This window comes from Monodelphis domestica, chromosome 8, assembly GCF_027887165.1.
Source record: "Monodelphis domestica isolate mMonDom1 chromosome 8, mMonDom1.pri, whole genome shotgun sequence".
In the NCBI taxonomy this organism is placed as follows: domain Eukaryota; kingdom Metazoa; phylum Chordata; class Mammalia; order Didelphimorphia; family Didelphidae; genus Monodelphis; species Monodelphis domestica.
In genome coordinates, this window is record NC_077234.1 from 169074475 (window position 1) to 169097116 (window position 22642).

A 22642-nucleotide genomic window follows, 5' to 3' on the forward strand; every position below is an offset into this window, starting at 1 on the left:
GTCAGGATTTGGGGAAAGATGAATTTGGTTTTTAATATATTGGCTTTGAGGTACTAGGGAGACATGCAGGTAGATATATGAATTGGAGGTTAGGTGACAGATGACAGAGCTAGATATAAAAGGGTCATCACTAAAATTTAAAATACTACTTTAAAGTTTTCATCTCATTTGAGGCTCACTTTGATCTTGGTAGCTATTATTATCCCACTTGTACATATGAGAAAGCTTTGATTCAGACTAAATGATTTGCCCATTGTCACAGAGCTAGCAAAGTAAGTATTAAAGAAAGGATTTGAACCCAGGTTGGCCTGGCCCTGGTTTATTATGCTGTGTTGTTGATAGTTCAGTTAGGGATTTACAGACCTTTAGTAAGAGGAATCTACTTCTTTCATTTTAAATACCTCTAAAGCTTACTTCACATTGCCCCAGCCATGTATAGGGCAATGTGTTTTCTTTTATCCTGATAGCCATTATTTGGTCATGTGGCTACTCTTTTTTTAAAGCCCTTTGAAGAAGAGGTGAGGGCATTTACTTTGATATGTTGGAGGTAAGTATGGTAGATCCTTAGCCTCAAGAAATAGTGATTATGAAATTTTCAGAAATTAAAATGAATTGCATGAAAAGTGGAGGGAGGTGAGGAGAAATTGTACTCTTAGTGACACATAATTGTCTATAAAATAGACATTTGAATATTAACTATTCCTCTTTTCAATTCACAGAGCCTGCATTGATTCAAATGAAGGTGGGGATTTGAGTAACAGCACTGTATTGAGAAACTACAAAGAAGCACAGGAATATGGTTCTTTTGGCACAGCTGAGATGTTGAATTACTCTGTTAATATATATGATGATGGAAACCTACTTTCTATTGTGACCAGTGGAGGTATTTCTTTAATTTGTGTAGCTGATAGATGATGAGTATTTCAAAGTTAAGATTAAAATGCTCAACTCTTTGATTTATCAATAATTTACAGACTCCAGCCTACTTATTTCAACTAGTTAGTGGGACTAAACCTCAGGTCTCCTGATTCCCAGTCTATCCTAAAATAGTGTTAACTATTTTGTCATATTTAAAAAGAAAACATGCTCAGAATGATGAAGCTGTGTGTAATTGAGTAGTTTAATGAATACCAAATTTTAAATGTGTTTCCACCTTTGGGTATACTTTTTATCTGCTTGTTTCAAAAGGGCTACACAGAGTCCAAACTATCCAAATACTCATTATCACATACCTGTAATTGAGTTTGTTTTGTTGTGATCCAGACTTGTAGATTTCATTGTTATAGGGACATCTCTGGCAGTAGTACTGTGAATGCAGATCAGCAAATGCTTTTAAGTTGCCCAGGACATTGAAATATTAAGTGTGTTGGCCATTTTAAATAGTCATACAACCTCTGTGCTAGAAGATTTAAATTTAGATCTTCTTGACTTGAGGCCAGCTATACTGTTCTCCATGCTATTTCTCTTAGGGGAGCAAAATTCGTCACAACACATTATCATAAATCAGTTTTTCTCTTCATGTCCAGGCCTGCCCATCTCTTGAAATTTTTATTGGTCTTCAAAAGAACGATTTTAATATTAGAGTTAAGAAAATTGATGGAGCTTTCTAGTGGGTCATACTATGTTGCTACTTTAAAAATCAAAAGTAAAATCCCATCATATAATTTCTTTAGAAAAAATTCAACACTGACTCATCTCTTGTTTCAAGTATTAGCACAGAGTTTCTCTTATAACCTAAATATTGTTATGGATAAATTTATTTACTTTCACTTATGAAATGAAGGTGAAAACCTTTTCTATTTACTATGTATTGATACCTATTTTAAGTGGATTCATCTTAAGTGGACTTTTTCTGGTAGCAGTTTAACTATTGAATAAGGATTAGAGTTTTATATGTTTGCCATAAATATAGTAACTTTATATTGATTTATGTATTTGTTCACTATGCAAAACACAACAAAATAATAAGTTAATGCCAATTTTCTTGATAAACATCCATTAACAAATGTTTTACTCATTATTCTATTAAGGAATAAACTTGTCACAATAACATTCCACAAAAGAGCGGGCCTATACCCAGTGTTTTCATTTCTTTACTTTCTCCTTCTTTGTTACCTTTATATTCTGGTTTTCATTGCTGCTGCTTCATGGAATCCTTTGTTAATTGAATCAGTTTTGTTATTTTCTTGGGTCTTTGTTGGATTTTGTATTGTTGATTACACCCATTCTCTACTAATTTCCCTGTTTTTGTTACTGGCACAACTCTTCTTTCTTTTTGGGATCAAAATTAGAGTAATGTTTGATTTTTTTCCCTCTTTAATGCTTCTTAAAGTTTTTTTGAAATGTCTCCGATTTATTAATTTCTACATTACACTTTTACTAAACCAAAACCAGTCTATTGCTACAACAATTTGGTTAACCTACTGTGTTCTGTTCCTATTTCTTTTCATTTCATGTTATATCAGTTTTAGATTGATTGATATGGCTGTAACACCATTTTTATCTTGTCACCTCCATGCTAAAGAACTATAATGGCCTCTTATTATGCATTGAAGCAAATCTAGAGTCCTCACCTGACATTGATAACTTTTCCTATATCTTATTTAAACTTGCTATGAAATCACTTTATCTTTTATTGAAAATCTTTGTTCTCAAGATTTTATTCTGATAAATGTACAAATTCTTTTATTTTTGATTGAGTATCTAATTAATTGTTAGCATTAAGGAGTGGCACTGCAGATTTCAATTCATTTATTCATTAAGAGGGGCCTGGAGTTAGCCATCTCCAAGAGGTAATAGATAAGGAAACTTTTTGGTGAAAGATATTTATGTGAAAGTTAGAAACTTGGAGTGCTTGTTCTACTTACATGGCTCCAGTTTCATTTCTTAGAGTATGTGAGTGGGAAGATGCAGGAGAGTCAGAAAAAAATGACATACAGACTGTGATCTGAAGTTAGAAAGGCAAATAGAGGCCATTTAAAACTTCTTCAACAATCTAAATGAATTCCAGAGACGGAACTATGAAAGAAGAAAATCAGTGTTATCTTAGATAGCCTGAAAAGGCATTGATGCCAACATAGTGCAAAACCTTTGAGCCATGTACCAGCTCTTGGAGAATTACATTACAGGATGTGAGATAAATTAGAAGTACTGGAAGTACCAAGTATTTTCCTTGCCCAACATTATTTTGCACTAACTTTACTGATATATTATATAACCAAACCTGTTGTAAGCAATATTGTTTTTAGGGAACCATTTGAAAAAAAAAAAGAAAGGCTATAATAGAAAGAATTCTAGTTTTCAGTCAGATGAGTTATTCAAATTTGACTTCTGCTTATTTTCTTGATGACCCTCTACAGGGAACCTTACTATTCTGAACTTCATTCACCTCAGTGAAAAAAAAAAGTGAAAGGATTGAACTAGATCATTACTGAGGTCTCTTTAGCTCTAAATCCATGGACATGTTACCCACAGTAATATTTCATTTAATAACCTTTTGGCAGATCCATTTAGTGGTATAATCTAATAAGGATCTAGGGAAAGACCTATAAAAATTGGTGAAAGAGAATCTACCTTAGATTTCTTTAAATTTTTTAAATTAAATTTTCTTTAAAATCTTTACATATTTTTCATTACATGTATTATTTTCATTATTAGTTCATTTACGTGTTTTTTACTTTTAAGATGTTTTATTGATGTATTTTGTTTTTTTCCTTTTTTCTTTCTCTTCTGTTCCCCAAAGTGATCTCTTTTCTTTAGATGAAGAAAAGTAGTTAAGCAAAAACATCCTATACAGTAACATAATCAGATGGTCTTTGTAACATTCTACTTTAGTATTTCCCCACCCACACACACACACACTCTAGGGAGAAAGACAGATTTCATTTTCTGTTCTCTTGGACCATTCTTGGTTACTAAAAGTTTGGCTTCCTTTTAGTAATATTTTCACTTATATTGCTGTAGTCATTTTGTGTATTGTTCTGATTCTACCTGATTTATTTTTAATCAGTTCATACAGACATTTCCACGTTTCTTTGAATTCTTGTAATTTCTTTTTATACAATGACATTCTATTACATTCATATACCACAGTTTATTCAACTTGCACCCAGGTGCAAGACTCTGTTTGAGTCAAGGTGTTTTTTTTTTCCTTTTTAAGGAAAAGCATGCCTATATTAAGCTTAAAGCAAATCTTGTCTACTTGTGTTTACTATGCTATAGATTTTATTGTCTAATCTATGTGGCCATGACTGAAGCAATGCCACCTGATGTCATTGACTCAAATTGCAACAAAAATAGTTAAAAGGAAGGGGAAACAGCCTTTTGAATGTTGTGATTAGAAACCCAATGAGTTAAATAGAGTGGTATGGTGGAAAGAAGTTTAGTTTGGACTCAGAGAATTTTTCTATTTAAGACCTATATGAACTTGAGTGGGACACTTGGACTTTCTCTTTTCCATATGCAAAGAAGATACTTGTTACATCTTGAATAAAGTCCCAGGTCTAAATCCTCTTATTCCATAAATGACAATAACATTTTATACTTTACCTCTTCTTACATATGACAAATCCCTACCTTTATAGGAAATTTTTTAAAGTATATCAATAAATTGTACTCTCTTTTATTTGCCAGTTTATACCATACATTTCCTTTAAAGCCAATTTTTTATTAAGCCTTTCCTGATTGATCTTTGCCTACAGTTATATTTCCTTTATCTAAATTTATAGAACCTTTGATCTGTTCATACAAGTTAACTCTTATTTAAATATTGCTATGGTTATTTTTAACATGAAATTCCTATACCACTTGCAGAGTCTTAAACACAGAGGAATCTTAATTGCAAATCATTTGAGAATTCCAAAATATAATGCAAAGAAGTGATATAGTTTGAGGCTTAGGATAGCTGTGTGATGAATTTAAATTAGTGAACTGTTTAATGCTCATGAGTTAATGACATGAGTAGTAGGATCCTATCCAAAGAGTCTTATTAATAAATTATAATTAGGTGGAAATTAAAACATTGCTAAATTTTTATATTTAAAAATGCTTTCTTTTTAGACATCTGAAAATTTTACTCCTTCAGGTTCCTTAGGTTTTCTATTTTTTTTTTTAAACCATTACCTTCTGTCTTAGAATCAATACTAAGCATTGGTTCCAAGATAGAACAATGGTAAGGGCCAGGCTATAGGTGTTAAGTGACTTGTCCCGGGTCCCAGAGCTAGGAAGTGTCAGACTAGATTTGAACCCAGGATGTCCTTTTCTGAAGCCAAGTAAATTTTTTTTCCTATTACAGTTATAAATGTGTAAAAACATTATTATAACATGTTATATTTTCATCTTTTCTTGTTCATAGGAGCTCATGGGACACATGTAGCTAGTATAGCTGCTGGATACTTTCCACAAGACCCTGAACGAAATGGCATTGCTCCTGGTGCTCAGATTCTTGCAATCAAGATTGGTGATACAAGATTAAGCACTATGGAAACTGGCACAGGTCTTATAAGAGCTGTGAGTATTCATTATATTAATCTAGACCTTTTTTGTGCTTAGCCTTCTGATTGCTTGTTTACCTATTGGCTTATTCTTCTTCATGTGTAATTTGCAACTCCATCAGGGAATGGAAGATAAAATAAAACTCAAACTCCACAATTTGATCTATCAGTCTCAGTTTCACATTTATTATACTACTACATTGAAATATTTAGATAATTTAAGGTTTTTTATGAAAGAAGTATCTTTTCTGTATGTTAGCTAGACTACAAATGAGTCATTTAAAAATTTATTCGGTTTGTTCAATGCCCCTAGTTTTTTGTCAGTCACATTCTTAGAGCTGTGTCAACCCCACTATATAAATCTTTTCCTCCAACATCACCCCATAATAGTCATCTAGCCTTTGTTTGAACAATTCTAGGAGCTATGAACTCATTAGATCTTAAGGCATCATATTCCATTCATTCTAGCTAATCTGGAGGCCACAAATACAAAATAAAGTGATGGAATAAGTGAGAATGAAAGTAGTTATTTCTTCTGTGTTCTGTATAATCATAAAGTATTCTAGCTAGAAGGATTTTAGAGATCAGATAGTCCTTCCCTGTCATTTTCTAGATAAGAAATGGAGGCTGTTGGAGATACAGTAACTGTCAAGTTATTACAATTGCCTTGTCTCTTCCCTTAGAGGTTTTCTTTTTTTTAAAACCCTTTTTTTAAACCTCCCATCTTTTAGTTGATACTAAGTATCAGTTCCAAGGCAGAAGAGTGGTAAGGGCTAGGCAATGGGGGTTAAGTGACTTGCCCAGGGTGGCACAACTAGGAAGTGTCTGAGGTCACATTTGAACCCAGGACCTCCTGTCTCTAGGCCTGGCTCTCCACTGAGTCACATAGCTGTGGCTCCCTGACCCCAACACTTAAAGAACAGACCTATTTCAACATGTGAATTTTTGTTTGCATATAAGCAGATATATATCAGATGTCAAGCCCTTAACAGTATATGCCTATAATATGGTTAGTGATAGAAAGTATATATGACTCAGAAGGTAATTTGGTCTAAATGGGGAATATGTGGCCAGGGAAATTTAGATTGGCAACTGGAAGCAAGAAGTATGTTTTTATTGCAGTTGTGCTATTATTTCATTATACGATTTTAGTTAAATGATTCTTTTGTCTTTGCCAGTTTTCTATATTCCTAGAGTGATGAAAAAGATGTCCTCTTTCTCATCTTAGAATTTTTAAAACTATTGAGGTCATCATTACAAAAATATTAAATAGTTCATTTGGATATGATTGTGCTAAGTACTAAACAGGAAGAAAAAAAAAGCACCATCTGCCTGGAAATTGTTTCAGCAACCTCAGCTGTCTGAAACCCAACTTAAAAAATAGGAGTAAGTGTAAAAAGCTTTGGCAACAAAGTTGACAAGTCCATAAACTTGATTATTTAAGAGATACAAATTCCAGTAGCAGCAAGAAATGAAACTATTATCTTTTAACCAGAAAGAGGAAACAAAAAAATCTTTAAGCCATAGCCTTCTAGACCCATTCATTTTAGTGATAAAAGAGCCCCAAGTCCTTCACAAGTCTATAAGAATTCTAAATATAGGAAAATTCATTAATGTTTTGTATAATGATAATCCTGAGATAGCAAGGAAAAGTTGTATTCGGTATATTCTTGTGACAAGGTGATAAGTAAATATTACATTCTGTATTTCCAAGAAAATTGGTTTAAAATATTTTGGCATTTAAAGGAGTAAGCTTAAGATATTTTGACATTTTATCTGGAATAGTTCCCTAGCAGGACTAGATATAGGAGATGTTATTGAAATAAACTATTAACAGACTTCTGTCAGTTTTATAAAAGACTTGCTAGACTAATTGCTGATGGTTTCATTCTCTATTACTTCCTGGTAAAGTGAGGTTTGGTGTTATATTCCATATTCACAATTGAGATGTCTCTGAGTGTTGTAACTCTAACAAGAAGATATTAGCAAAATTGTATTTTTTGTATTCTCTTTCCCTACCCACATCCCTGCCCCAGGAAATTAAAATGATTAGTGAATTTAAATGATCTTATTGAAGCTTGTGTTGTATTGGCATAGCCTTTAGAAATCAAGATAGAAAGTTCTTTGAAATCTTCTACCTACTCGGGGACCTTTTCTCAGTCTTCATCTTCCTTGACTTTTCTGCAACCTTTGGAATCTTCACTTCCTACATTCTGACTGCTCTTCCCTTGGATTCCATGACCCTGGGATGATATAATAGGATCAGAAGATCAGAGATTTAGAGATAGAAGGGAGCTCAGAGATTAACCCACCCACCCCCCATTTTACAGATTAGGAAAAAGGAGGCTTAGAAAGATTAAGAGACTTTTACCTCAGGATCATACTGGGTATTTATCCAATAGCATAACTGGGATTTGAACCTAAGCCTTCTGATTATAAATTCAATGCTTCCCACCCCTTTATGGTTTTATAATTTCATCATCCTTAATTCTTCATTGTCTCTCAGTGCCTAATCCCAACCATTTGCCAAGTCTTATTTTACTCCACAATATCTCTTGTATTCTTACTTTTTCTTTTTCTGCTTACCTGGACTCTGCTTTAGAACCCCATCACTTCTTGGCTTGACTTTTATAAGACTTTTAAGTGGTTTCACTCCTCCTTCACTTCCACATGATTTCCAAAGTAGTTTTCCTAAAGGACACATCCTAAAATGTTGTCACTCTGCTACATACCTTTAGTATGACTCCCTGAGCCTTCCACAATCTGCCCAAACTGATTTTTCTAGACTCACATCATCCCTTTTATCCTTTGTACTTCAGCCATACCAAATTCTCCAAATCTCCAAATCTGAGATTTCTATTTCCTCAAATCCCCCCCCCCAAAAAAAAAATTCCCCTTGCCATTAGGTAGCCAGTTCCTTAAAGGCAGGAATGTCTTTTGCCTTTCTTTGAATTCCCAGTTTTAGTATGGTATCTGTTGCACATAGTTGGTACATAATAAATGCTTATTGACTAACTGCCTAGAATATATTTCTCATCTGTACCTTTCAGGGTCCTTATTTTCCCTCAAGATTATGATCTGGTGCTATTTACCCTTTGAGGTTTTTGTGAATCCCTTTACCTCCCCTTTCTTCCCTCAAATTGACTTATATTTGTTTATCTCTATATGCTGTAAAATGTCTTCAGCCTGCTCAAGTTGCCCCTTCACCATGCCTACCTACTCCGCTCCTGGAAGGTGAGGCCTTGGGGACAAAACTTCATATGAGGTATCAGAGAAAGACAGTAGTGGAGGTTTTTATTTTGTCATTTTTAATGATCTTTTTTTTTTTAAATAAACAGTGACCTTGACCCTAGATTCATTTTGTAAAAATGAATTTTACCTTGTAGCTAAACCTACATGTGCCTGTAACTATTGCCTACAATAGCAGGTAAATTGTTAGGGTAAATTTTTAGTGCTAGAAAAAGGAACCTTATGGAGACTCATCCATTTCTGTGCCTTCCTGTGAAAGAAGTAGAACAGTGGCCTCAAGAACTCAAGTATCTTGTTCAAGGGTTTACTCTTAGAGTTGAGATTAGAACACATTTCTCTTGGTTTATAGGCCAGGACTCTTTTCTGTATATTTCATTCCCTTCATTATCATTTCAAATTATTTAATCATGCTTATTTTTATTTTTTCAGATCTTATAAAAATTAGATTTGAGAGTCTGGAATTTCCATGTTTTCCCACTATTATATAGTATTTGTTTTTGTCTAGTATTTAATGTACAAAAATAAAAGCCTTTTCTCAAACTGTTAGTAAGTATGAATTGCACTTATTAATGTAAATGATTAGAGGAATTTTAAAATTTATACTGAAAATATATTTTTTTTAATTGTAATGATTTTTTTCTTAATGTATATATAATGCTAGACATAAAATCATTGAAGTTTCTTGATTTCAAGAAGTTTTATGTATCTTTTGGAAGCTTTTTAATTAATTAATTAATTTTTAAGATGAAAGTCTTTACTATCTATCTTAAAATTAAAGCTTGGTTTTCAAGTTAGAAGAGCAGTAAGGGCTAAGGCAATGGGAGTTAACTGACTTTCCTAGAGTCACACACCTAGAAAGTATCTGAGGCCATATTTGAACCTGGGGCCTCCCATCTCGAGGCCTGGCTCTCTATCCACTAAGTCACCTGGCTGCTCCCTTTAAAATGTTTTTTAGAGCATTATTTCTAAAACTGATAACTGAATTTTCCTGAAATGCAAGGGAGTAAATTTTAAAGAGGTTATGGGAACTTGAGCTATGGAGTGGCATATCTATAGAACATACAGAAAATAGGAATAGGGTGAACTGAAATTCTCAAGCTTTTACATCTTCCTTGCTGAAATTCCTTCTTCTTAAAAGATATATTACAATAGAAATAACATAATTACAAACTTCAAAATAGTTGTTTGGGCATAATAAGCACCTGCAAAATTAACTGAAGTTTATGAACAAATTGTGCTTTGTGGTTATCAACTATTTTGAGAAGGCTTGCATGTTTTATCTGAAACTTTGAGTCTTTAAAAATAGTATGAACTTGGTCTACAGAAAATACTCTGTTCCTAAAATCGGCATGTAAGCAAAACTCTGAAACTTTTTTTTAACAGATGATAGAAGCCATCAATCATAAATGTGATCTCGTCAATTATAGTTATGGAGAAGCTACCCACTGGCCAAACTCTGGGTAAGTATAAATAAAATGTGAATAATGATTTATGACTATTACTATTTAAACTGCCACATAATCTTTTATGACTCTAACTCCATTTTCCTCATTAGCTCCATAGTCTTTGTTGATCAATTTACATATTTGGGATGCTTTGGAGAACATCAGTATTATAGCAGGGATAGCTAGGTAGCATAGTGTTGAGCCTGAAGTCAAGATTTTTCATCTTCTTGAGTTCAAATCTGGCCTCTGACACTTACTAGCTATGTGACCTGTGGCAAGTTAATTAACCCTGTTTGCCTCAATTCCTCATCCATAAGATGAACTGGAGAAGGAAATGGCAAATCACTACAGTATCTTTGCCAAGCAAACCACAAATGAACTCACAAAGAGTTGGACATGACTGAACAATGTGCTATAACATCTTGATATATGCAAAATCAAGCAATAAAAACCATCAGGCTTCTGAGGAAAATGAGTTTAGGGCACGGCTTAAAAGCTTCATCAGTGACACTAAAAAAAAAAAGAAACCTAACACATATGTATTAAGTGGTTTAGAAATACATCAACACGATAATAATGACCACATCCACAAGCTCAGGTTGTTAGTCTCATTGGAACATGCATAAAAGCAGAGCTTCTTAAACAACAGTATTGAATATAATCAGTGATAAGCTGAACATGAACCAAAAGGAAAGTATTAGATATAGATAGGTTGTGACAACTATATTTTTCTCAAACCATGGAGATAAGCCATTCTCATTCTTTAATTAAAATACCTATAGGTAAGGCATTAACTGAATCTAAATGTAACCCTTGCTGCTGAGGAATCACCTTGCCCTGATATTGTTCAACCTTCATACGTCTTGTATCATTGCACTTTTGTATCTGATCTTACTTCTGCTCCTGACACCTGTTATCTGTATAAATCCTTGTACTCTTTATTTTTAAGATAGATTTACTTGTGTTTTGTAAATACTCTTTTAAAGCATATTCACATTAATTCCTAGTCTTTCATTACCTTAATTTTAAAAATTCTTCAATATCCTTTGTTTTGTTCTTGTTCAGCCCTTAAAAGGCTTACTAATGTGTAGAATGCTCAGTCTCTTCCTCTGGCTTATTACCTTTTTCATGATGAATCTTCTTCCTTGCATCCCATCATAGCTTTAACTGCTAGAAAAACAGGACCCTTGTCTCATTTTATCTTTTATCCCAGCTTTCAGCATACTATGCTCTATGTGGTCAGCATATAATAAATACTGAATTGAGTTTTTCTCTTTCCTCTCTCTAATTTGCATTCTTCCATCTCTTCTACCAGCATATTTCTCTCAGTTCCCCTCCAGCCTAGCCAAGTTCTGCTGTAATTAAAGCTTCATAGAGATTATCTAGATGCCATTTTCCCTGCTTTTTTCCTTTACCATTTTAGGTCATCTCCATGATCTTTTAGTTCCATGATGGGCAGTTCCTGATACAACTAATAGATGTTTTGTTTTTGTTTTTGTTTTTGATATTTGAATTATATATACTTACTACAAAACAGCTTAGTGTTTGAGTTCCATGGAAAATGTTGGAAAATGTTTTGTGCATTCAAAGGGCTTCTGTCTCTCTTTCAGGAGGATTTGTGAAGTTATTAATGAAGCTGTGTGGAAGCATAATATAATCTATGTTTCAAGTGCTGGGAATAATGGTCCTTGTCTCTCCACAGTAGGTTGTCCAGGTGGAACTACTTCAAGTGTAATAGGTTAGTTCTTTGCTTAACAAGCAATTTGTGCATATTTTGTTCTAAAATTACTTATTGATACCTATGATAAGATTCTGTTCAGTGTGATGAGTGGCAAAGCTGGAATATTTTAAGAGGAAAAATATACCTTTTTGGTAGTTAGTTTTAATTGAACTTAATATGCTTTTGGATTGGTATTGCACATTCTGAAAATTCAAAGATTATAGATATATTGTAAAATATCCTATACCCACGCATGTTCATTATCTCCCCACTGTCAAGAAGATTAGTTCTCTGGGGAACAGGAGCAATTTTTTACTCCTGTAGTCCCAGCACACCACCCAGAATACTAGACCTAAACCTTTTTTCTTTTTTTTTCTCCAATGAGAAGGAATTCCCATTTCTTTTGTAGAAGACAGATGGAAGTATTTACTTTAATTGAAGTATAGTTCTTCTGACTGGTGAAAGATACTTGTATTATAATATAATTCCATTTTTTCTTATTATTATATCAGTTGGCACATATAAAACAAGAATGATTGGAAGATCTGAATGTTGCCTAGTGTGTTATTTTACATTTGTTCTATATGCATAGTAATAGCCATTTTTTAAAAAAGACTGGCTTTAACTGAAGTGTACATCATACCCCTCATTTTTTTTTTCATCAAAAGATGCCAGAACTCTGAACTCTGCTCCTTCCTGATTCCTCAATCCCCTATTACCCAAGCATTTCTTTAGGCTCTGCTTCTTAAAAACTGTACATAACTTTTTTTTATTAATGTGTTTGAGGTTTTCATTAAGTGTTATAGGAAAACTTATTTGGGAAGACATAAAGTAAAGCCATTGGAAAAGCTGATAGTATTTTAGAAGTATTATTAAAAATTAATTCTGGTCCTAAATATACTGGATCTTGGTCTTTTTTTCCCATCTTGTTCCTAACACTGCCTTTATTCCCCATTTTGTCTTCAAGTGTAACCTATCCACTTTTATTTAGGCTAAACCTAAATAAATCAAAGTATAGATTTCCAAACTATAGATTTCCAGTTTGGTTTTGACTTAGTATCAAAATATCTAGAATCTACCTATCTAGGTCTTAGCACTTGGTATGGGAACTTAGGCTTATGGCAAAACTCCTTTTTATATACTATATTTACCACTGCATCTGTTCCAGCCCACCAGCATCATAGGAATAGTTTAGAAAGTGTCCAGTTGCCTCCCTTACACTAGTTATTGACCTATAGATTTCCCTTACCCTCATTTAGATGACCATATAAGAAAAAAATTTCCTTTGTTAGCCTTCAAATAATTTTATCCCAGGGCTTTTGCCAGTCCTTGGAAATTTTCTTGCTTTTGAACCGCCCTTACTATAATAGTATAAAACAAATTCTCTAGCTGGATGGATATGTAGTAGCCGTTAATACTCTTTATGGCAGATAATCTCCTACCATCTCTAAAAACATGTCATTGTTGTCATAATTCAACAGTCGAGAATATTTTTTAAAATCATGTTCTTCCAATGTTGCTTTTATTTTTCCCAGGAAAAGGTTTTTAGCAAAATGAACTATTGAACCATAGCCCATTCTGTTTTTTTTAATTGTTTCTGCTCTTTTCCCACCACTTTTATTTCCCAATTATTTTTAACTTTTCACACTTCCTTCTTACAAAGGGGAAAAAAATAAAACAAACTTATAAAATAGCAAGCATCTAACAGCACTTTCAGCATCTGTTTCTCCAGTTCATCTGCTTCTCCAGTGAGTAAATTTTAAGATTATTATCCATTTTATAGAAATACAATTTTATTTAACTTCCACTAAATTAGAGGAGTTTTAATTCTACCACATAATAGAAAGACAATTTTTGCTTGAAACAACTGTTTTTAAGCATATGAAGAAATCTTGTTTTAATCTTGGCATCCTTTCAGTTTTAAGAGTGATCTCAAGGAATTCAGTTTTAGCAACTAAGATCTTTGTCAATTTAGATCACTACCAAGAGGTGGCAGCAGAGAATGGTGATTTTTAACACACTTCCTTAGTTCAGTATGACTTCTTTTCCCCTTCATTTTTTTCTCCAAATTCCTGAACCAAATTTTCCAGTGTAGCTGTCCAGTTTTTTTCAATTAACAAGCTTTTATTTTCTCTATTCCCCTAAATTAAAAAGAAATGCCAAATACTTATGAAAATATGCATAGTCAAGCATAATAAATCCTCATGTTGTCTATATACAAAAATTTGTCTCATTTTGTATCCCAAGCTAAAATTCTATAAAAGTATATAACTTATGAGATATCTGAACTTAACAGAAAATATGGTAAGTACAGCATAGTGGAAAAGTTAAGGGTGTTGAATTCTGATCCCAACTTGGATGCTAAGTAGATAGATGTTATGTGTTTGACCTTGATATTTAGTGTTCTTTTGGAACTAGTTTCTTTATTTGTAAAATGAGAACTTTAGGTAAGCTCTAAAAGTTCTTAAATTCTGTTATTCCTATGAAACAAATCTTCAATTAAATAGCAAATATCTTCTGTTAGCTACTTTGTTTTCCTTCTTTTAATCATTTTAAAGGTTCCAAATTTTTAAATTTCTCATTTCATCTACTTATCTTTTGTATCAAAATCCCTTTGTCATGCTGTCAGTTCTGGCTGGATTCCACTGAGGGAATAATTTTCTAATTGTCTCATGCTGGTAGATGGCCTTCCTTTGCGAAGTTCTCTCTTTTTTGGAAGGAATTCTTGCCTCCTTTAATGTTATCTTTGTGTAGTTTCTCTAATGAAAAAGTCATTAAACATGAAGGTATGAAGAGCGGTTGTTTTATGATTTATCAAAAGTCCTTTATCATATAGTTTGCATCTATCTTCTCTTTTTAATATAACTCCCCATCACATGTTCTATTCTAATCAAACAGACATGCTAGCCTTAACCTCTGCATGGAATTTCTTTTCCTGTCTTGGTAACACTTTTGTGTTCATGCTCCCCTGTGTCTGAAATGTGCTCCCTCTTCATCTCTGCCTCATAGGATTTCTAATTTCCGATAAAGCACAGCTCAGATCTCAAATCTTACTGGAGTTTTCCTAATCTTCCTAGGTACTCACACTCTTTTCATATTGAAATTACTTTGTAAATACTTGAATTGTGTTGTATATCTCTCCAGTAGAATTGAGTAGTCCTCAAAGGTAGCAATGGCTTCATTTTTACGGTATTTCATGCCCTTGTTACTGAAATTGTACCTTAAACATATTATATGTTTATAATAAATATTCAATTGAATTGAATAAGTAGTTAGATATCAGATTGAATAGGTGACTTCTTTCTACCAAAATTAAAAAGCACAAAATCATAGAGCTTTTAGTGACTTTAGATATCACCTTATCTAAACCATACATGCATATTAAGCACATGCCCTTAGACCTGTTCTTAGTTCTGTAATTTATTACTTAAACTAAAATTATTCATGATAGTTAAAAATACTAATTATAAGAATGAATATTACTTTTTTGGTATTTTCTAAAAAAGTAAAGGCTAAAGGACTCCTAAGACCTGGTAAACTATTTTTAATACAAAAAGAATATACTGAAACCATTTTCATGTTCATTAGACAATTTAATTTTAAAGTTTTCTGTGAATAATTCAATTCTATAATTTTGAGTGTTCAACTAAACTGAACAAATTCATTAACTGCTTTATCAGTTCGGTGGACTATTATATATTTCTGGATACTTCTAAGATAAATTTTAGTCTCATTTATCCAAATCAGTTCCCCAAGAATATACTAAACTCCTTTTACACTTATGGTTCAGTGCCAGGGAAGGGCAGACAGAATTTTACATTAGACATAGTCCCTGCCCTTTAGGAGTTTATAGTCTAAGTCTAGGAATAGAATGTATACACAGATAACCAGATCAGATTCTGTCTATTCTGAACTCAAGTTCAACTGTGCTCCTTGACTTAGACTCTTTTTTAGGCTCTAACTTCATCTTTTTTCATTTGTAGTGTTTACCTACTAGAGTTTCTTGTTCATAACATGGTAGGAACCTAAAAAATGCTGATCATCACATTTGTTGACTTGGAAAAAACTTTAGTCTCTGAATTAAAAGATCTTGAATATCAAGAGGCTTCCTATATATACATAGGTTTGTAGAGAGTTACTCTAGGGCCAGAATTATGTATACAGTTTAGATTAGCAAATTTAACAAACTGTGGTATAGGTTTTCCAACAGCTTATTAGAGACAGCAAATCAAAAATAGAAAAGGATGGGTTAGAGCTGCTAGAATCAGACATTGAGATGTGATAGCTAGAAGAAGGAAAGGAAAGAAGCAATAGAACCATCAAATAAAAAACTGTTGGAGGCCACTTAATACTAATGATGATAAAAAAAGACAGTGTATACTCATCAGGTGATCAGTTTTGTAACAATTATTGGTCCAGCAAAAGGATATTACTAATCAATCAGAAACATATATAAACAGAAGTATCTGTAAATATGTCTTGAATTCTCAGCCCCCATACCTAGACTGTGTGGCAGTATTGTGTAGTAGAAAGGACATTCATTTGTTTGGGAGTTCACTCTGTTGCTGTGTGATCTTAGGAAAACCCCCTAATGTATCTGACTTCAGTGTCCTTATCTGTAAATAAGATGATTGGACAAATTATTTCTAAAAGCTTCTTCTAACTCTAAAGTCTGAGAGTTTATATATTTTCTGATAGTTTTGCACTTGTATATTTTTCTGTGCTGCCAACATTTTTTTTACGTTACTTTGTCACATGTATATTTGTATTAATTTTCTTCTTCAAATTGTGAACTCTAGTAAATAAATTTATTCATCTATTCTTTGCAGCTTTTTCTGTAATCTTAATATAGATTTAGCAAATGTTAGCACACCGGTTAACTAAAAGTGACTTTCTTTTTCTTCAATAAATCTAGTGGCATTTTGTGGAACAATTGTTATTTCCATATTACATAACATTGGAGAGCATTTTTGTTTTTGTTCTGTAATTTGTTAATTCAGATATCTGTTTTGTAGGAGTTGGTGCTTATGTTTCTCCGGACATGATGGTGGCCGAGTATTCACTAAGAGAGAAATTACCTGCTAATCAATACACTTGGTCTTCTAGAGGCCCTAGGTAGGTCAAAATTAATATCTTGAAGGCATTAAAGTTAAAGATACAAAGGTATAATGAGGGGGAGGCTACAAAAGACCTGGGTTAAAACTCAAGTTCTTATATTTAGAAACTGTTTGACCTCACACCAAACATTTTTCCCTTTGGGGGTACTTAATTTTCTCATCTCTAATATAATTGGATCAGTGCTTGAAGGGACACTTAGCTAATTTATGACATACATATAAACTTTGTTTCTCCAATGTGGACTCTAGATAGAAATTTTAATTTCATTCAGTCTTTGTACTATCATGTACATTTGATAATTTCTATTACTGATACTACTAGAACAAAGTAAACTGCTAACTAGAAGAATGAAACTCAATTCAATTAATTCATTGTATTTTCTGAATATAGTTTGGCAAAAAAAAAATAGAAAATAAAATATAGAATAAGTTCTGTTTCTATCAGGTCTCAATTATTATATCCTGAATAGTTGCAACAGTATGACATTCTTATCTTTAGGATAATAGTATAGTTGCTTCCATCTTATAGTACTAAAGATTCAAATTATGATAAAAGTCAAGCCTTCTTTCAGACATTTGCAGAACTTTACCACAATGGCAGATTTTAACAGCCCTTTTAAGGCCAATTCCACTGCATTTTAGTTTTTAAGGTAGTAACTTGGGTTGGGAAACATTCAAACTCGGGACTGGAAGTAACTGTATAGATTGTTTTTTTTAACCCTTACCTTTACTTTCTGTCTTAGAATCAATACTATGTATGTATTGATTCTAAGCCAGGAGGGTGATAAAGGCTAAGCAGTGGGGGTTAAATGACTTGCCCAAGGTCACATAGCTAAGAAGTTTGAAACCAAATTAGAATCCAGGACCTCCTGTCTCTAGGCCTAGTTTTCAATCCACTGAGCCACCCAGCTACCCCTCAATTCTATAGTTTTAAGTAAGAGTTATTCCTTTTTTAGGTCATACAGTCCCATGTGAGCTATAAAGCATTCCAGAGATATAACAGTTTCTTAAGCATTTTTTTCTTAGGCTAATGGTGTTTGCATGCAATGAGAACACCTGGCAAAATAGTGGTTAAGGGGTTCTCTCCTGGGCTTTGGAATGGACAGATGATAAAGGGAATAGACAAAGTGAGCTCTCTACTCCATTTGATTTGAGGGGGATGCGGGAATTTCATGAATTTCCTTTATAAATTATAAATGGCACCATTCCTATGAAGTTCACTACCTTAAATTCCTATGTGATAACTTGTTGCTTAGCACAGTTATCATAGAACTAGAAAAAATTTAGGACTTATTTATTTCAAATTCCTAATTATATAATTAAGGAAACCAAGGCCAGAGGCATGAGATAGTATTCCTAGAGTCAAATGGTATAATAAAGTGACATACATAACATTCATGTAAATAAAGTTCAGTGTACTTTTTATAGCTTTATAATAAGAAGCAGACATACATACATACTATTCAATACTTTAAGGATTTATTAATTCATCATTGTGTATACTGTCTTCACAGAATAAAAGTGACCCATTGGTGACTTAAAGTCTTCCAAAGTTCCTGGGACTGAAAAATTTCATCACTCTGAAGCCCACTTCATGATAAGATTCTCTGAATTTAGTTAAATTGGTCCTTGTGTGATAGACATATATAGTCTTTCACTGTGACCATATTTAAATCCTCCAGCTTTAGTATAGGATCATATAATGATCATTTATCTTTGTATATAAAATGCTTTTACTATACAGTGTATTTTCCCTACAAAAGCTCTGTGTAATAAATAATATAAACTTTATTTCCATTTTATAGATGAGAAAACTGAGGTTCAAAGTTTATAAACGACTTTCTTGTGGTTATATAGTTCATGTGGAGGATATAAACCTAGGTCTCTGGATTCCCAAGGCCATTAGGTTTTTCTATTACACAGCACTGTCCTTGTTTATAAGTAGTATAGAGTTCTGGCATTTCCTAATGTTTTATCAATATTCCATCATAGATTAGAAAGCCTTAATGAATTGCCATTCCTCAAACTTATTACCTGTATTGCTTATTTAAGGTTAATAATTTTTATTTTTATTCTTAGTACTGATGGGGCACTTGGAGTGAGCATTAGTGCACCAGGTGGAGCTATTGCTTCTGTTCCTAACTGGACGTTAAGAGGAACCCAGCTTATGAATGGGACATCTATGTCCTCTCCCAATGCTTGTGGAGGCATTGCTTTGATACTCTCAGGTAAGTAAATCATGTATGATTTTTAATGTTATTTCCATTCCTTAATGCATCTATGTAGGCACCCATATGGGGACTCTTTCTAGTGTCACAATTTGTAGCCTATTAATGCCTTTTCATACCATGTGCACTTTCCAAGTTCTTCCATAAATCTTTGTAGAAAAATCTGTCTGGTCACTCAATACATTATTTTGAAGCATCTGTTATGTGTTCAGCACTCGTAGGCCCTGGGGATACAAAACCAAAAACAAAAGTCTCTGCCCTCAAAAAGTGTGCATCCTGTTAGAGGAGACAGCATGCACAGTCCATTCAAAATAAGTACAAAGTAAGGAGGAGGGAGAGACCTAAGAGCTTGGAGGTATCAGAAAAAGACTTCCTTTAGAAGGTAGGGCATAAATGAAATCTTGAAGCAAACAAGGGACTCTGAGGTAATGCATTCCAGACATGAAGGGAAAAAAAATTATCCTAGAAAGGTAGTTTGGGGTTAGATGGGAAGTGTTTTTAAATGCCAAATAGAGAAATTTATATTTTTGTCCTGAACGCAATAGTTAACCACTGGAGTTTGCATATAAGAGTGATATTGTCAAGACTGCAACTGTCTAAATTATGGGGTTCATCCTTTAGTTTTTTTTTTTAACATTCTGTGGGTAGCTGGCAGCATAGTGATTTTGCTCTTGCTGTGTGACAAGCCCACCCCTCCTTGTCTGATTATAGTCATCATGTCATGAGTGGCATATTTTATTCCTCATTTTACTTGGAAGTAAGTCATTTTCATAATAAGTTGCATTACCCTGCCATTCATTGCTCCATTGCCCTTCATTGCTCCATTGCCCTTCAGATATATAAAGTTACATCTGTCTTTCATCTCTTCATTGCCCTTTGGCTACCCAAAATTTTAATCATGATAGTGTAACTTCTGAAGGAAGGGTGGACCAGAGTGCTACCCAGGAAGGAGAGTGGCAAGGGTCAGGGAGGAGTCTGAAAGAGCTGGGGCCAAATTCTGTCAAAGTTAATTATTAGTTTAGTGATCTGGGGAAGTTTCCTCAGATAAAAATGTGGTAATACTTCACAAGGTTTTTATTTAATGAGATCATGTATTATATTAAAAAAAAAATTCTACAAACCTCAGTTGTTATAGAGTTATTTAAATCATGTCTGACTATAATCCCAATTTAGATTTTTCTTGGCAAAGATATTGGTTGATTTGCTAGTTCCTTCTTCAGCTCATTTTATAAATGAGGATGCTAAGGCAAATGGAGCTAAGCGACTTGCTCAGTCACCCAGCTAGTGTCTGAGGGCAAATTTTAACTCAGTAAGATGAGTCTTCATTTACAAATCAGAAATGATATGCTCTAAACCAAAAAAGTCTACATGTAATTCTAAGTTGAAATAAAGTGTTTCCTGCAGCCAGTTATCTTTAAATGGATTTTCTTTTCCCATATTTTAGGACTGAAAGCTAATGACATTCATTACACAGTTCATTCAGTCAGAAGAGCACTGGAAAATACTGCAGTGAAGGCTGAAAATATAGAAGTGTTTGCTCAAGGACATGGTGTTATTCAGGTATTGTTTTCTTATACATATAAATGGATTATAAATCATTAAAATGACAACCTAGCACAAACTTTATTTTCATAACTCTTACCTTCCATCTTAGAATCAATTCTAATGTATTGGTTCTAAGGCAGAAAAGTGGTAAGGGCTAGGCAATGGAGGTTAAGTGGCTTGCCCAGGGTCACCCAGCTAGGAAGAGGTCAGACAAACTTATTTTAAATGATCCCTTTTGAAATTCTTATTTTATTTATCTAAATCCTACATTAAAGTACTCTTTTATTTTTTTCTACTTAATGTAGTATCTTGTGCTACAAATGAAAAAGAGAATATTTTTCTGGTTCATGCATTGCACTCAGTCTTCAGTTGTTTTTAAGCAAAATATTGGGGTATAAATAAAGTTGGAACCATGGCTGAGAACCTAGAGTTGGTAGAACTAGATTATAATGGTAGATTGAGTGACTTCTAAATTGTAATTACTTAGGAGTAAGAGTATGAGCAAAGTTAAGGAAGAAGTGGCATTTAGAGACTACTACTAAAAGAATTCTTGTAAACTGAATTACTTTTGCAGATTGTTACTTTGTAGATTGAGTTACCTTGCATTTACTAAAATCATGACAGTTACTATGTAGATTTAGAGCTAATCATTAAGAAATTTTTTTCCTTTAATTTGAAAATAGAAATTAGAAAATGAAGCAGAGTTATGTAATTCTTACTAAAACTGGAGGTCATCACTTATTAGGTCATAGTCATACTCTTGTTATATAGTATAACATAGTCAATGTTTTGTTACTAATTTGTTATAATTACTTCTGCAATGCTATTAGTGATAAAGGGCCTAACACCAAACCAGTGTGAGATCTAGAAGCAGCTTAATTACATTTTAAAATCAAATATAAAAACCATTTTCAAATGAGCAATATTACTGGCCTTTATCATCTCATAGAATTAGATTTGGCAAGAATTTGAAGAATTTCCCACTGGAATAATTTTTATCACTGATTATTATTATTAAGTTCTTCACATTTTAAAAAATATCAAGACCACAATGTTAATTATTTCTAAGATAATGAGCATCTAGTTCATCTAAAGTTTAAGATTCTTAGAACCACACATAAAATTACCATTGTTTGGAGTCTGATGGTCCACCCAAGGAAGTTCAATGTATATTATTTATTAGATTTACTACTGACTCTTCAAAGGAGTTATAAAATTCTTAGGAGCTTAAGCTTGTAATTGCAGTTTAACCTTTTTGTATCTTTTTTTTGCTTTATTGAAATTTCTAGTGATTTGCAGCCATGCAAATTTCTATACCTAAGCTTATATTTTACTAATTGTCAATTTGTTTTTCTGCTTAGGTTGATAAAGCATTTGACTACCTCGTTCAAAATACATCATTCACGAATAAAATAGGTTTTACTCTTACTGTTGGAAGTAACCGTGGCATCTACCTCCGAGATCCTGTCCAGGTAGCTGCACCTTCAGATCATGGGGTTGGCATAGAACCTGTATTTCCTGAGAATACTGGTAAGCAGTAAATAATGTAATTTTGTAAAAATGTTTATATTCAAATTTCATGATCGTGTAGGTACTATTAGGTTCTATAAGGGGCAAAATACAAATGTGCTAATAATACTAATTTCCAAAGTTATAAATGAATAGTTTAGAAATATATATTCATATTATTTTAGCAGTAAAATTTCTGTTTCAGTAAATCATCACAGCATAGAATAGAACGAGAAAGTATTGCTAACTATGATTCATGAGTTAAGGGAGCAGCATGCTTTATTATTATTGTTCAATCTACAGTATTGCTGGACTTGGAGTGAGAAGACTTAAGTTT

At 33.1% G+C, this 22642-nt stretch overlaps 1 protein-coding gene across 3 annotated transcripts in view; it reads left to right on the top strand.

Moving 5' to 3' along the window:
• Positions 1-22642, top strand: part of TPP2 (tripeptidyl peptidase 2) — a 90378-nt gene that overhangs the window by 19878 nt on the left and 47858 nt on the right. For all 3 annotated transcript variants that reach the window (XM_001365769.4, XM_001365824.4, XM_016424940.2), the window contains exons 6-13: positions 720-883; positions 5354-5508; positions 10125-10201; positions 11797-11924; positions 16922-17021; positions 19103-19251; positions 20696-20811; positions 22158-22326. In XM_001365769.4, coding sequence (XP_001365806.3) covers positions 720-883; positions 5354-5508; positions 10125-10201; positions 11797-11924; positions 16922-17021; positions 19103-19251; positions 20696-20811; positions 22158-22326 — 1058 coding nt within the window. The remainder of the gene's footprint in view (positions 1-719; positions 884-5353; positions 5509-10124; positions 10202-11796; positions 11925-16921; positions 17022-19102; positions 19252-20695; positions 20812-22157; positions 22327-22642) is intronic.